This window comes from Cervus canadensis, chromosome 30 (genome assembly GCF_019320065.1).
Source record: "Cervus canadensis isolate Bull #8, Minnesota chromosome 30, ASM1932006v1, whole genome shotgun sequence".
NCBI classification, from domain to species: domain Eukaryota; kingdom Metazoa; phylum Chordata; class Mammalia; order Artiodactyla; family Cervidae; genus Cervus; species Cervus canadensis.
Window position 1 is genome coordinate 11,565,491 of NC_057415.1, and position 15,755 is coordinate 11,581,245.

At 39.3% G+C, this 15,755-nt stretch overlaps 1 protein-coding gene across 10 annotated transcripts in view; it reads left to right on the forward strand.

The window, feature by feature from the left end:
* Positions 1 to 15,755, forward strand: part of NTRK2 (neurotrophic receptor tyrosine kinase 2) — a 388,663-nt gene that overhangs the window by 37,251 nt on the left and 335,657 nt on the right. For all 10 annotated transcript variants that reach the window (XM_043453247.1, XM_043453252.1, XM_043453254.1 and 7 more), the window contains 4 exons: positions 303 to 377; positions 490 to 561; positions 4,929 to 4,997; positions 8,144 to 8,298. In XM_043453247.1, coding sequence (XP_043309182.1) covers positions 303 to 377; positions 490 to 561; positions 4,929 to 4,997; positions 8,144 to 8,298 — 371 coding nt within the window. The remainder of the gene's footprint in view (positions 1 to 302; positions 378 to 489; positions 562 to 4,928; positions 4,998 to 8,143; positions 8,299 to 15,755) is intronic.

A 15,755-nucleotide genomic window follows, 5' to 3' on the forward strand; every position in this document is an offset into this window, starting at 1 on the left:
CACCTCTGTATCCAGGGGATACCTTGAGTGGAGAGGCAAACTGAACTTGTTAGTTGAAAGAGTGATAAAAATTTAATAAGAAACCTGATGGTCCTGTCATTGAATATGAAACCTGCTCCACCATGGTTTCTCCTTGATCACACTCAGTGTTCCTCCCCTTGCTGTATTTAAAGTAAATGGTGGGGCCAGGTGGGTGAGGAGGGATCACCTTGAGCAGTCTGATGAGGTTGGATGAAAGTTACCTAATTTTTATGGATTGCCTGCATTGAGTCTTGAGTTTGCACTTTTTTTTTTTTTTGCAGTTACATTGCAAATCAGAAAAGATTAGAAATCATCAACGAAGATGATCTTGAAGCTTATGTGGGACTGAAAAACCTGTGAGTACTCAGAACTTGCATACTTTATGTCAGAACTTTTTTATGCTCTGTAATAGTCAGAGGGACGGGTGTTCATTAGTTCTAACATTCACGCCATTGTGTACTTTCTTAGGACCATTGTGGATTCTGGATTAAAGTCTGTGGCTCATAAAGCATTCCTGAAAAACAGCAACTTACAGCACATGTAAGTAAAGCTTGGTTCTTTTGCTTCCCAGGACCCAATTTATTCAGTGTTTTCCCCCTCTGTTTATTTTCCTCCTTTCCCAGCTAGAAATCTCCTTTTTAAAAGTTAGTATAGCTTCGACAATAGCTTAGAAACATTAGCTTTGATTTCTGAATAGCTTCAGAGGGGTACTTAGAACAGCCTACTTATTCCCTTTCATGAATTTCTGGGCCATTTCCATCTTGGACGGAGCAATAGGCCAACAGAAAGGAGTCTGATGTGAAAACTATGTCCTGTGCAGCGTTCTCGATTCTTTTCCTTGGACTCATGACATGTTCCCTGGAAGACATCAAACTAGTGGAATTGAAAGAAACTGACTTGGCCTTGGCCTTCACAGGGAACTAAAAATTGCTCATGCACTTTCTCCTACGGTAGGTCCTCTTTTGAACCTTCATTTTCTAAAAGCTATCTGCCGTGATTGATAAAAGTGGAGAAAAATCAATCACGAAACTTGCCAGAGGTTCAGACAATTTTAACAATAGCAAAGGCTTCCACTGAAGTCAGGGTGATGTCAACTGACGTCAAATGGAAATACAGACAGTGGGAATGCTTAGGCTGTTTACTGTTAAATCCTCTTAGACATGGCACTTAGTCAATAAGGTGTGGCCTTCCTAAGATGTTTCTTCATGAAGCAGAGGATTACCCACCCTTAAGCTCTGATTGTCACCCCCCACACCCCAAGTTTTCAACAGGAATTTCTGTGGGAGGACTGTTGCCTGCATTCACCTCTTGTGCTTTGCAGGTTCTCTGCAACAACACCTTATGTATTTCATAGTCTACAGTCTACCTGCAGAATTCTTACCTGCTTGATCTCACTTGATTTTTCTAACAGTTGGTAGGAAGGATCTTTCTGATTCCCATTTCATAAATGTATTCATAAAATCAGGTCTCCAGATGGAGAGTGGCAGAATTTTGATGCAGGGCTCATCTTGGCTATGTTCTTTTCGTAATAATACAGAAAATAAAATGTGTTTTGCATATAATGAGAGAATCATCCCTTGTAACATTTGTCCTCTTTCTTTGTCTTGGGTAGAACAGTTCCCTGACTGTTATTCAGGCCAGTCTATAAAATAAGTCATTCTCTTTGAGTAGATTGCCTGGACACTCCATGGTGATTTGTTGATCTTAGGAAAAACCTTAATTTCATCAAGCTAGTACAATGGCTTTATATTTCATAGGTGGCATTAATGATGAAGTCAATTTGAAAATAAAGTCTGTAGAATTAAAATGCAGAACTTTTGGAGAAAGGTGATAAAACTCCAAGGAACTTTCTTAACACATTTCATTTAGAGGCTTTTTGGCAGCATCTCTGTAGTTGGTTTGCCTGCACAAATTCTGGTGTCTTTACGTAGGCCTTGATAACGTAAACAAGAGAGAAGTTGGACACAAGTAAAAGGTGAAATGCTCTAATGCAATCACTTAAGTGTAATTAATGACCTTGGTGGTTATGTACTGGTATTTTCATTACTGCTGACTATAGACCTGAATTACTCAACGACTGCATTTGACGGGCTGTTTTACTACATCACTTCCCCTGACGTTATGATCTATATAGTGGGTTATGGTTAATTATGGTTTTACAAATAGATTTATTTATGACTCTACTGTGCCTCTTCTATTTTCCCTACTTTCCTTGTTCTAAGATATTTATATGAAAACCAAAGCCACCTTTTGTAATTTTTTTTAGGCTGATATATGGTAGAATAATTTTAATAGCATTCTCTGGGCTTTACTTACTTATTTAAAGTCAATTATTTGTTCAAGTCTCCCAAAGAGGTGTCATTTGAAAATAAGAAACCAAGGAGATGGACATAGTATAGTTTTTTAAAAGCCAACAACTGGGAAATCTAATTATTGATCAAACTACAAACATTATTGGTATTTGTGGCGATTGTCAAATGGTAAGACAGCACGAAGTCAGGCTGATATTCAGACAGAAGTCAGAGTGTCAGTAAGCTTCAGAAAGTCACATGACAGAAGAGGCTTCTAATGGCCAAAATAGAAATTCATTTCAGCAGTTGGCTTTAGGAAGTGGCAGGGAGGAAGGGATTCATTCAGGTGTCTGTCTTTCGAGACCTGGGTCTCAACCTCTTCCTATGACTGAGAATTCGGGGCCCTGGTGTTCTTGATTTCCTGAGCAGCATCCTTAGTTGACTCTCAGCACCATGACTGTAAGGGAGCTGATAAAGATCTGTGTAGGAAAGGCTATTTCTCTCTACCCCTGGGATATACTGATTATCTCTCTCAGTTTTCCCAACAAAATAAAAATATTCACAAGAGCATCTGTTTCACTTTGGGCTTTAGGGACATTCAGATTGGATCCAGTCTGTTACTTTCATCATTCCTCTCCTACACTGTGCTTATTTAGTACACCACGCTGATTGTCCAGAGCCCCCTAGGACTGATCCCTGAGTTTATTTCTAGGTGCCTTTAATTCCTGCCCAGGCCCTGAGAACTTAGAAACTGTGAGAAAAACCAGTATTTGTGTTTTCCAGGGGCTTTGCAGAGGTGCTAATTAGCTCCTTTGCAAAAGTTCTATAATCAAACAGTAAGAGGATTGTTGATTTTGTTTCCTCCCCTCCTCCTCCCTTTTGGCTTTTGGCCCCAGTAATAAGTATGGTTCATAAAACTCATCTTGTTCCCGGCTTTGGGCTGTGCTGCTAGCAGCTCGACAGGGCAGCTGCCCCTGTGCTGGCTTGCTAGCTGACCTGGAACTGTGATAATGAGTATGTCCTCTTTCTTTGCGTCCTCACTCCTCATTCTTCTTGGGAGGAAAATAAGGGTGTTTTTTTTTTTTTTCCTTTAGAAGAATGGGGATTTGGGATGAAGATGAAAACATGTGTGCCTCACAGGCTGTGGTGAAGACACAGAGTAACTTGTCAATGTATTATACTCTAGTGAAACCCATTTGTAATTCACATTCCAAAAGAAAAGACTTATGTGGGCACATTTGACAACTTTCCTCTGGATTATTTTTTCATGTGGGTGAGCACTTTACACTCAGTGTGAAGAGAGAAGATGCCAGCATAGAAGAAAGAGGGCATCTTGGTGTGGATGAAGTTTGAATGAGAGGAAATCTCAATACAGAATTAAGCTGGAAGTGACCACGTGCCTTCTTGAATTATGAGCTGCCAAAGTGGCATTATCTTTATCCATCCACTGACTAGTGTTAGTTCATATATTAGCTCCTCCTGATCTTTAACTTCTCTCTGCAGGAGACTGGCCAGACATACCAGGAGACTCTGACCCATGATTTTGTGGGATGGACACGACCCACTAGCGTCAGGGCGGCCAAGATTGCTCCCCCTTAGCTCTCCCATATTTACCTGACTCAGCCCAGTGCTCACTTTGCTTAACTGGAATCATGCATTGAAAGGCTCATCACAAATTGTTGAAGGCTCAGCTGTTTTGTAAAAGCTAATATTTGTTTTACATTCATGTTACTTATTTAAACACATGTCTAGAGGCCCAAGCATTGCACCCTTTTAAAATAAATTCAACCAGTAAACAAATTCACAGGAGTTAGCTGCCAGTATTAGTGCTTTGAATTTCCCAGCTCAAGGTCTCATGGCTCTGAACACTGGAAACGGAAACTCCTGTTTCATTAAATGAAACTGTTAATATATATTTGAAACATGTCAGCAAATTTGTTAGTATTTTTCAGTTGCAAATAGGACATGTTTTCATTATCTGGATGGTCCAAATCTAATGATATGTTGCTAGACTATTTGTTCTGGACAAAATCTGAGATATTATTTGTTTATCTGGTATTTTGTTTTTATTGTTCTCATTGTGAAATTGTTTGGTTATTTGGAAGTTATTTAGAAGCAAGCACATAGAGTTAATCAATAGGTATTATCTTTTTGATTAGGATGTGTTAAATTCAGTTAATATTCAAAATTTTGTGTGTCATGTTAATATTTCAGAATATTCATGATGCTCTTTATTTTTGAAGTATCTTTTCATCTAATGAGTTTTGCTTTAAATTTAGTTTAGTTTAATCCTCCTATTAATTGTTCAGAAGGCCAAATATCTCTAGGAGGTATATAACTTGGCTCAGAATATGGAAAAGAAACTTTTGGGTAAAAAGGAGATTTAAAATAGACATTATGAAAATTATAACTTCCCCACCCCAACTCCACTTTCAAGTGAGAATTATAGCAGAGGCAGGAAAAACTAAGCTATCACTCAAGGTGAAAGAAGATTACTGGATCTAAGTAAGGCAGGAACCATGATCAAATAAAATTATGTTTTGAAAAAAATTCTAAATACTTTATTCCTGAAATGTATGCTTGTAATTCACATTTAATGTTTTTGATTCCTTTCAGCAATTTTACCCGAAATAAACTGACGATTTTGTCTAGGAAACATTTTCGTCACCTTGACTTGTCTGAGCTGTAAGTAATAATTTTGTATGGCATTTGGGGAAAATAATTTCAAAAGGAAGTGCAATTAAGTATTTTTAAAAATAAGTGATGCTGAAGATCTATTTTTATATCAAAATTTGAAAATGAGTTGAAAAATGATTTCTTAATTGTGGGCTAACTTTTTTTTATTCCTTCACGAGAGTATGATTCAGCAGTAAAAAAATAGAAATCTCAATAGTAATATATCATTTATGATGAGTTTAAATGTTGTTTTTACATAAAGGACTTGTTTTCTAAAGGAGAGGAAAAGACAGGGGTTTTGTGTGAAAAATATGGCTACACATCTCATAGCATTGGTTAGGTTTTGTTCTGTTCAGGCCTTAATGGAGAGCAAATGCATTCAAGGAGGAAGTTTTAATACCAGTGGGCAAAACCAGCAGGCGCTGTTGGTTTATGCTCCAAATGACAGTGCCCACTGGCCCTTAGTGAACACTGGAGTAGAGACAACACTCTCCCTACCCACCTATCTTTGTGAGATTTCCTACAGGGTCGGTCACTGTGTTCAGAATTTATCCTCATGCCTAAATCCCCTTTAGGAAAATCATTGAAATTTATTCATCTTTGATAGCCAGCATTTCCAAGTGTGCTGAATTCTTATTTGTTTATTTATTTGGCTTTGCTAGTTCTTTTAGTTGGGATCTTTTAGTTCCGGCATGTAGGATGTAGTTCCCTGATGAGGGATTGAACCTGGGCATTGGGAGCTCAGAGTCTTAGCCACTGGACCACCAGGGAAGTCCTCTTAATTCTTGTGCTGTCACTGTGAAGCAAGTATAAACTGTTGACATTCCCCCACAAAGAACCCTAAGGCACAGGATGTGTGTGTCAGAAGTGAGCAAAGGTGGACCAGGTCTTTGAATACTAGGCAATAACTTTTTCTTAACCTATATGTGGCCTGGGATGTAGGGTCCACCCATATTCACAAAGAAATTGTGCAGATTAGAAGATGCTACTGGTAGAGCAATACCAAGTTAATGAGTTAGGTAATAATGAGAGTTGCATGGTGGCAACTCTTTTGGAATGAACATAATTCAGAAAGTGGCAACACTGGTTTTCTAACCCACCAAGAGTTTAGTTTAGGATGAACTGAGGCTTCTGTTGGCCTATTTTAGCAATGAAGCCTGTGCATGCGTGCTCAGTTGTGTCCACCTCTTTACATCCCCATAGACTGTAGCCCACCAGGCTCCTCTCTCTCTGGAATTCTCCAGGCAAGAATACTTTAGTGGGTTGCTGTTCCCTTCTCCAGGGGATCTTCCCAACCGAGGGATTTATCTTGGGACTCCTGCTTTGCAGGTGGATTCTTTACTATCTGAGCCATTTGAGTTAAGTTTCTAACTTAGGGATGGGCATACAAAACTTAAGGAAGATATGTGAAATAGAATAAGCTATTCAGTATAAAAATTTTGAGCATCACTGCACAGACTTTTCGTGATGGGTTAAAAATTGGATTCTGGTTTCATTTTCACATGTCTCAATAGTCTCCCTGTAGCATATTTGATCAATTCACTCAACAAATGTTAACTGTGTGCCTGTTACAAATCAAACTAACATGATGTTAGGCCATGGGGATGTAAGGAGAAAGGTTTGTGCATTCCAGGACTCTGCTATCCAGTGGAAGAGGTAGAAGCCTAAACAGATTAAGTCTAATCTGCTGTAACCATCACTGCAAAAGAAGCCTGCTCAGTGTGTGAGAGGAAGAAGCCAGCTGTCTGCCTGTGCTGTATGGTTGGATGAACACTGGTGTATTTATAATTGAAGATCCCTTTGCTTCTTTATTCCTTCTTAGTTTTTCATGGATTCAGAACACCAGGAAACAGCTTAGTTGGGGTTTAAACATTGTGGATTTCAACAGCATATTCCACACCTAGTAGTGTCAACTCTTATTTTGGTGTTGGAGGGATAATTGGAGGCCATCAAGCCAACACAAATTAAATGAGTATGCCTTGACCACATTTTCCCCAAAGAAACTCCTGGAAAAGTCTCCAGGGATTCCCTGAGATTCTTAGAATCCAACCAGAAAACCACAGGAGTAAATGATGTTGCAAAGCCCAGGTCCTGTCCTCAAGGAAATCTCAAGTATTGTGGTTAATGCCAGGCAGAGCCTACATAATGATTTTAAATGGCCTCATTTAGAGGCTCATTTCCATAAATGGAAGTCATCTTAAATAGGCCACTGAGTATTATAAAAAAGCATTTAAAGATTTTTTTCTTGTGGTTTTTATTTTCCTCTTGACTACTTCCTCCTTTACCAATCACAGGCCACAGGAGTCCAAGGCAGCATGGCTGAATGGTGGCTTTCTCTGTGAACACCCTCTGACAAGGGGCTAAGTAGTTCAGCCTGTGGCTCTGTTGCCCTTACTCTCAGGAAACCTGAGCTTGGGACATGTGCACGCATGTGTGTGTATGTGTCTGTGTGTTTTTCTGTCTGTGTGTGTGTATGTGTGTGAGAGAGAGAGAGAAAGAGAAAGAGAGAGAGATGTCTGAGAGCTTCCTTCCAGGTTCTGTCAGTCACATTCACTCCAATTTGACTTTCTTGCACAAAACTGGACTGTGATTGTGTCATTGTATACCCTCCTGGCACTCACACTTTTGTCTTGTATTCATAATCTCATTTTTAATTCAGATAAAATTGCTCTGCCCTCCACTGAAGTATGAACTTATTAAATGGTAACACGTGAATCTCTAGCCTGGTTAGAAGTCAGTATGTTGGTGTTCCTGAAAACGTGATGTTGGCTTCTTCCCTTAAGAAGCCACTGTTACGAAGGTAACAGTGTAATAACTCTGATAAATTTGTCATGGCATCTTATTTTCCTCCATCTTATGAGACATTGTTTTCTGTACTACATTATAGTTACTTCTGTTCCTATCTTGTTTCCCTATGGGTCTGAAAGGTCTTACATCACTCTGCACCCTTTAGCCTCTATGGGGCTGTTTACACATAGCAGAAGATCAGTGTTCAATTAATGAGTGAATAATAAGTAGTTATACTATAAAGATGGGTGTGTCTTCCACAGATTGCCAGCTGGAAGGCATTCATGTTATTAGTGCTTTGTTAAACACTTCTATAGCTAAAACTGAGAAAGAGAAGACTGACTGGATTTCATTTTTGTTCCATGTAGGATCCTGGTGGGCAACCCATTTACATGCTCCTGTGACATTATGTGGATCAAGACTCTTCAGGAGACTAAACCTAGTCCAGAAACTCAGGATTTGTACTGTCTGGATGAAAACAGCAAGAATATTTCACTGGCAAACCTGCAAATACCCCATTGTGGTAATATACCTTTGAATCAATGAGTTCTATTTGCTATTAATTATCTAAGTGCCATTGTGTGATAGAGAGACTGTGAAGGTTACCATCACCCAGAGTCTGTATATATGCTGTGGATGTCTCAACTGGGTTGGGCCCCTTTTGTGTGCAGTAGCTAAGAGCAACTTGGCTGAGCATTCTTTGCAAGTAGAATATTAATGCTCAGTGGATGATTTTAAGCATGCAGAAAACATGTACACTGTTTATTCCTTTGTTTCTTTCTTCATTCTTCTGTCCATCCATCCGTCCATCCAAACAGTGTCTGCTGAGAGTGTGGTACTTCACTAGCCATATACATTTGGTTGGCACCCAGGCTCTGTAGAGCAGGGGTCCCCCACCCTTGGGACTGTGGACCGCCCAGTTAGAAACCAGACTGCACTGCAGGAGGTGGACAGTGGGAGAGTGGTCAGTGCTCCATCTGCTGCTCCCCACTGCTCCCCATCACTCTGGCATTACTGCCAGAACTGCCCCCCCCACCTCCGCTCCCCACAACCTCACTCTGTGGAGTGATCCCTGGTACCAAAAGTGTTGGCTACTGTTGATGTCAAGGAAGGATCCCAGGGCATAATGTGTCCTGGCAGTGTGAGATCACACGATTCAATACAGAACATGCCCTTAAACTTGTCTTGTTGGCAGATGTCAGTGTTTCTTGGTAGGGCGCCACAGATGTGCCCTTAAACCTGCTTTCTCCATTGTCTGGGTTTGCAGTCTCTTTTAGTTTTGTCCCCCATTTTTCTCCCCAGCATTTGTACTTCCAGAATTTAAAAGGGCACCGTATCATAGCTCTGTGAGTGCCAGCATGTTTACAAGAAAGGAAAATCCAAGGGTTCTGGTTAGGATTTTACTGCTGAGGGCTCTTGGGACATTCCTCTGCAGTAGCCACATATGCATATTATTCCTCTGTTGAAATTTTAATCAGCCAACCAGTTAATCAGTTCACAATTAAATGTGATCTTCTGGCCCAGTGGCTGGTGACACAGTGGACTGTCATGTAGCACCTGGTTCTTGTCCGAGGGGAATCTGTGTATTAACCATAAACTTTCAAGTCTTCATGTTCAGAGGGGTCTATTGTTTGGAGTCAATTTTTATTTAAGGAAAATATAGCTGCTGCTCATTTTTAATGAGAATGTAATAAAGGAATGATAAACATTTGTTTCTTCCCCCGAGGAGTCTTAGAAGACAGCAGTTACTCTTTCCCCAGATTTTTGTTGTACCGAGGGCCCTTTGATTTCACAATAGGGAATAAAGCTTTGTCCCTTGTCAACTTCTCTCAGCTTTCTTTATGAGCCAATACTTAAAAAATAAAAAAAGCTTTTAATATCTATCTTTTCCTGATAACTGTTCTCTATTCTGGTATAAATTTGTACCACCAAGAGAAATCTCCTAGAGGGACAAGAAATTGAATGTTGAGTCACCTGGCCTCTTGGCTAGCTCCCAAGTCCCCATGGCTATTGTGGCCACACTGTTTCAGCAGCCACTGAGAGGGCAAAAGGGAAAGCATCTGACTCCTGCTCTGATTTCACAAAAGGCTCTTAATAGACGTCTGCTTTGCCCTTGCCTGAAACCAATTCAATTTTTTAAATTTTAACTTTTGACCATATTGTCTTGAGAACATTCCTGTAATACACCCACCCTAATGTGTTGTTGATAGACCATTGTGATTAGGGTAGGGGAGGGATAGGAGTGAATTGGTTCTAATGTTTCCTGACCAATTTGCCAATTTTTAATGTTTTTGAATTTGTTTCCTACAAATTAGTCAATGAACTCTGTGTATAAGAGTGAGGCCTTGAATCCACTGTCAGAGGGCATGTGTTTGGTTGATTGATTAGGACTGAATGATTACTTTTATGGTAATATTCACAATTAATTTCAATGTCAACAATGCTTTTCATAAAGCAACATTAGAAAAGATGAACTGATAGACTTTTTTGTATGTGTTCTTAAGCTGTTATGTTCTTTCTCTGCTGATTTTTACTTTCTTTCCAAAGGTTTTTTTTTTCCTTATAATTGCACAGATACTATTAATATAAACTTTTGCAAAAATAATTTCCCACATTTACATATTAAACTTGTCTTTTGCTTGTTTGTGATCATTCAGATCAGCAACCATAGATCTATCATATCTTTTTAACCCTTGTGTGCTATTCATGGTAAAATATATCTTGATTATGCTAAATTTTCCATATTGATGGGTATTTCCCATTTTATTACAAAAGTATTTCAACAAGTATCCTTATACATAATCTTTGTACGTACATACAGAGGCAAAGGCTTTTCTAGAGTACAGAGTAGGAAACAGCATTTTTGGTTAATATGGTTTGTACATTGAAAAGTGATTGTACCAATTTATAGCCACCCTAGCAAATTGTACCTTATAGCAAGCTTCTTATTTTTTGTATCTCTAAAAAAAATGGTATGTCATTACTTTTTAGTTTGCATTTTCCTGATTGCTATTGAGTATCTTCTGTTTTTGGACATTGCAATTATTCTTCATTGAATTGCCTACTTATGTCTTGCCCGTTTTTCTATAAGATTACTCCTTTTCTTTCCTTTTTCTTTCACTGATACTGGTCATTGTTTTTTCTTAATTTTTGAAAGTTATAAATTCTTTATGTATAAACTATAGAAGGCCAAAATATTTATCATACATACTTAAACATATTTTCTGTAAGTATCCAGAAAGAATACCCAACAAGATGAGAAAAGATACTTTTACTTCCCTGTACTTTCACCTCCCTTCTCTCAGATTGTTATTATGTGGGATTTTATTTTTAGATTGCTACTTGATGTTTTTGAGGATTTACTATTTCTTTGTATGTCCTGGAATTTTGTATTCCACTACTTCCTCTTTGAGTGGTTTTTCTTTTTGCTGGAGTGTATCTTCTAATATTTCTTTCAGAGAAATTAAAAAAAAAAAATCTTCGTGTTCTTGCCCAGTGGAAAATCAGCCTGTATTTTTTCTTCTCATTGGAATTCACTGAGTGTAAAATTCTAGACTCAAGATAACTTCCTCAGGTTTTTGCAGATATCACCACATTTTCTCCGTGTTCAGTATTGCTGATGAGAAGCCCAATGCCAGCCTGATGCTTCTTTCTTGATCGGTAGCCCATGCTTTTCTTTTTTCTCTAGAATCTTCTAGGATTTTCTCCTTATCCACGTTATTCTTAAATGCTACTACAGTGTAACTAGGCGTGTGTGTGTGTATTTAAAATTTTATTTTGTTTGACATTCAGTGTACTTTTTCAGTGTGAGTATTCACATCTTCAGTCCTGGAAGAATTTTCTAATTTATTTAGTTGGTTATTTACACTGCTGGCTCCTCTCTCCTTACCTCTCACTCTTTTTATAATACTTTCCATCTGCCGGTTCTTTTGTGCTGCATAATGGGGGCCTGTTTACTCACTACTTTGCCCTTCAGCTATTTCTCCAGCTACTGAATTTTTCCTTCTGCCAATCAATTTTTAATTTCTGACATCGCTAGTGATGCTTTTTTTTTTTTTTTTTTTAATGATTGAAACACCCTTTTCCATACAGTGTTTCATCTTATCTCTCGGGTATCCTCAGTACCCAGCATGACTGATTTTCTCCTGTAAACTTCCCGTACTCATCGCTTCTACCTGGGGGCAGCAGCAGCAATTGCTGGATGCTATGCCTGAGGTGGGAGGGCCAGGGTGGGGTGAGGAAGGCTTATTCCTCTTGTCACTCCTGCTTGTTTTCTTAGCCAGTGGCTTGGTGGAGGAGATGCCCCACTGTGCCCTACAGTCTCAGGTCAGCACTGCAGCCTCCCTGTTTCGTTGCAGTACATACTCTTGTGTCTATTTGGAACTGTGCTGTTTTTCTTAAATTTCATTTCCCTACTTTCTTTTGTTCAGCAGTTTCTCATAGTTCTTATACAACGATACTATGGCTTCTCATTTTCCAATGTGGTTGTGTATTTAAAAAAAAAAAAAATCGATGTAATTTCTAGAGATTTGAGATGAAAGGGAGAGGCTTTAGTCTGGGGCTTAGTCACATATTAATTTTCCTAACAACAGTTTCCCAACTTTGGTTCTTTAGGAGAAGTTAGACTGAGCATCAAATTGATTGTTGGATTTAAATTCTCTCTCTGAAATTCCATGTTGGATAAGTTGGATAATATCCTCAAGTCTTCTTTAAAACATGGATTAATGGTCAGTTGGCTTTTCTTTTAGGTCTCACCCTCAGCAAACTTTTAAAACATATCTATATATCTATTGTGTTTAAGTCACAGATTGATGGAGTTTATCTTATTGCCACTTTTTTTTCTTTTTTGATGAAACTTGTTAGCTAACTCTAAGAGTAACTCATAGAAGTATGAGCTTATGTAGTTCATCACTGTACTTGGTACCACTGTTCATCACTGTACCAACAATTTGCCAGTAACTATGGCTATTGCATTTGGTTTGCAACTGGTAATATTTTAATTTCAATAAAAAAGAGCTATTGGGATTTTATTTCTTTATAAGGTGGGCTTTCTTTAAAAACTTCCCCTTTTAGTATTGTGTTGTGCAAGCATTGAGGAGAATGGAAAAGTTGGCTTACAGCTCAACATTCAGAAAGCTAAGATCATGGCATCCGGTCCCATCACTTCATGGGAAATAGATGGGAAAACAGTGGAAACAGTGGCTGACTTTATTTTTGGGGGCTCCAAAATCACTGCAGATGGTGACTGCAGCCTTGAAATTAAAAGATGCTTACTCCCTGGAAGGAAAGTTATGACCAACTTAGACAGCGTATTAAAAAACAGAGACATTACTTTGTCAACAAAGGTCCATCTAGTCAAGGCTATGGTTTTTCCAGTGGTCATGTATAGATGTGAGAGTTGGACTATAAAGAAAGCTGAGTGCCAAAGAATTGATGCTTCTGAACTGTGATGTTGGAGAAGACTCTTGAGAGTCCCTTGGACTGCAATGAGATCAACCAGCCCATCCTAAAGGAGATCAGTCCTGGGTGTTCATTGGAAGGACTGATGTTGAAGCTGAAACTCCAATACTTTGGCCACCTGATGAGAAGAACTGACTCATTTGAAAAGACCCTGATGCTGGGAAAGATTGAGGGCAGGAGGAGAAGGGGATAACAGAGGATGAGATGGTTGGATGGCATCACTGACTCAATGGACATGAGTTTGGGCAAGATCAGGGAGTTGGTGATGGACAGGGAGGCCTGGCGTGCTGCGGTTCATGGGGTCGCAAAGAGTCGGACACAACTGAGTGACTGAACTGAACTGAACTGTGTAAGCGTTATATGATAAACAGATTCTCTACGTTTTAAAAATTATTGGTTAATTTATTTTTGGTTGTGCTGGGTCCTTGTTGCTGCGTGAGGGCTTTTTCTGTAGTTGTTGCCATCGAGGGCTCCTCTGCGTTGCAGCTCGTGGGCTTCTCACTGTGGTGACTTCTCTTGTTGCAAAGCACAAGCTTTGGGTGCAGGGGCTTCAGTAGCTGTGGTTCATGGGCCCTAGAGCTCCAGCTCAGCAGATAATGGGCCTAGTTGCCCTGCAGCATATGGGATCTTAGTTCCTGGACCAGGGATGGGACCTGTGTCCCTGCCTTGGCAGGCACACTCTCAACCACTGGACCACCAGGTAAGTCCCCAAATTCGCTCCATTTAATAAGCAAAAACACATCCTCCATGGTGCCTGATGTATCCCTTGAACATAACAGTCACTTGATTAGTGTTTGCTGAATTGATCAATTAATAAATGCATGAACTGCATTATATTAATGATCAGATTGGACTAGATTTTGGATATAATGTTCCAGATATGTCAGTTAATTAGAGATGACTTAAACATTTATATTTTTCCAGTCAAGTTATTCCATATTTTAGCACTTTGCAGTTCCCATTGAAGTGTTTTGTCATTTTTGCATTTTGGAAGAATATCCTTTCTTCTTTCTCCTCTGCCCTTAGTGATTGAGTGAGCTCAGTAGGCAAGGCTGGGAAGTTGAACTGCACAGTTCTCGTTCCCATTCACAGCACAGTTGAAATGTCTCACAATATTTTTCTAACAGCCCCTCCTGCCGTGAATTACTGTAAATTTATTCATGCTGTGAAACATGTTGTGGTCTGTTTCTCCACCAAGTCCCTTTTAACCTTAGGAAAACTATTAATTACAAGGCAACAAAACATATTCATGCAAAATTTCCACATTAATCAGAAGAAAGGGGGTATTATGAGCAGTAGTTCTGAAGACAGAAACTGAATCACACAAGTGCTAGTGAAGAATGGTTCTTATTCCAGACTGTGCTGATTTATTACTCCACATAGAAGTGTTCTGGCTACTTTTTTTAGTGTTTTTCAATGACATTATTTATAACACTATATATTCTAAATTATTGTACTTAGTTCCTGTACATTTGGTTGATCTTCAGTAATTAGTTTTGCAGTACAAACCTTTCTGTCTTTTCCCCTGGCTGGATGGAATTATTAAAAAACAGCATGCTTTATATTGTAATTTTTTTTTTTTGTACTGTAATTATGATTTAAATCTCTGGAAGAGAGTGTCTTCAGGAGGTGTTAGTAGTGGATGAAATGCTTGGTTCTGAGCAGGCAACAGATGTATTTAAAAGGCAGTATTCTTTTGGGTCAAAGCCCTCAACCTATTTTACTGGTAACTAGTTACCATAGAACATGCTGGCCCCACAGTGAATTGTTGTTCACTTGCTCAGTCGTGTCTGACACTTTGTGGCCCCATGGACTGTAGTATGCTAGGTTTCCCTGTCCATCACCAACTCCTGGAGCTTGCTTAAACTCATGTCCATTGAGTCTGTGAGGCCATCCAACCATCTCATCCTCTGTCATCCCCTTCTCCTCCTGCCTTCAATCTTTCCCAGCATCAGGGTCTTTTCTAATGAGTAGGCTCTTTGCATCAGGTGACCAAAGTATTGGAGCTCCAGCTTCAGCATCAGTTCTTCCAATGAATATTCAGGAGTGGTTTCCTTTAGGATTGACTGGTTTGATCTCCCTGCAGTCCAAGGGACTCTCAAGAGTCTTCTCCAACACCACAGTTCAAAAGCATCAATTCTTTGGTGCTCAGCCTTCTTACTGGTCCATCTTTCACATCCATACATAACTACTGGAAAAACCATAGCTTTGACTATATAGGCCTTTGTAGGCAATGTAATATCTCTACTTTTTAATATGCTGTCTAGGTTGGTCATAGCTTTTCTTCCAAGGAGCAAGCATCTTGTAATTTCATGGCTGCAGTCACCGTCTGCAGTGATTTTTGAGCCCAAGAAAGTAAAGTCTGTCACCGTTTCCTTTTTTCCCCCACCTATTTGCCGTGAAGTGATGGACCAGATGCCATGATCTTCATTTTTTGCATGTTGAGTTTTCAGCCAGCTTTTTCACTCTCCTCTTTCACCTTCATCAAGAGGCTTTTTAGTTCCTCTTCACTTTATGCCA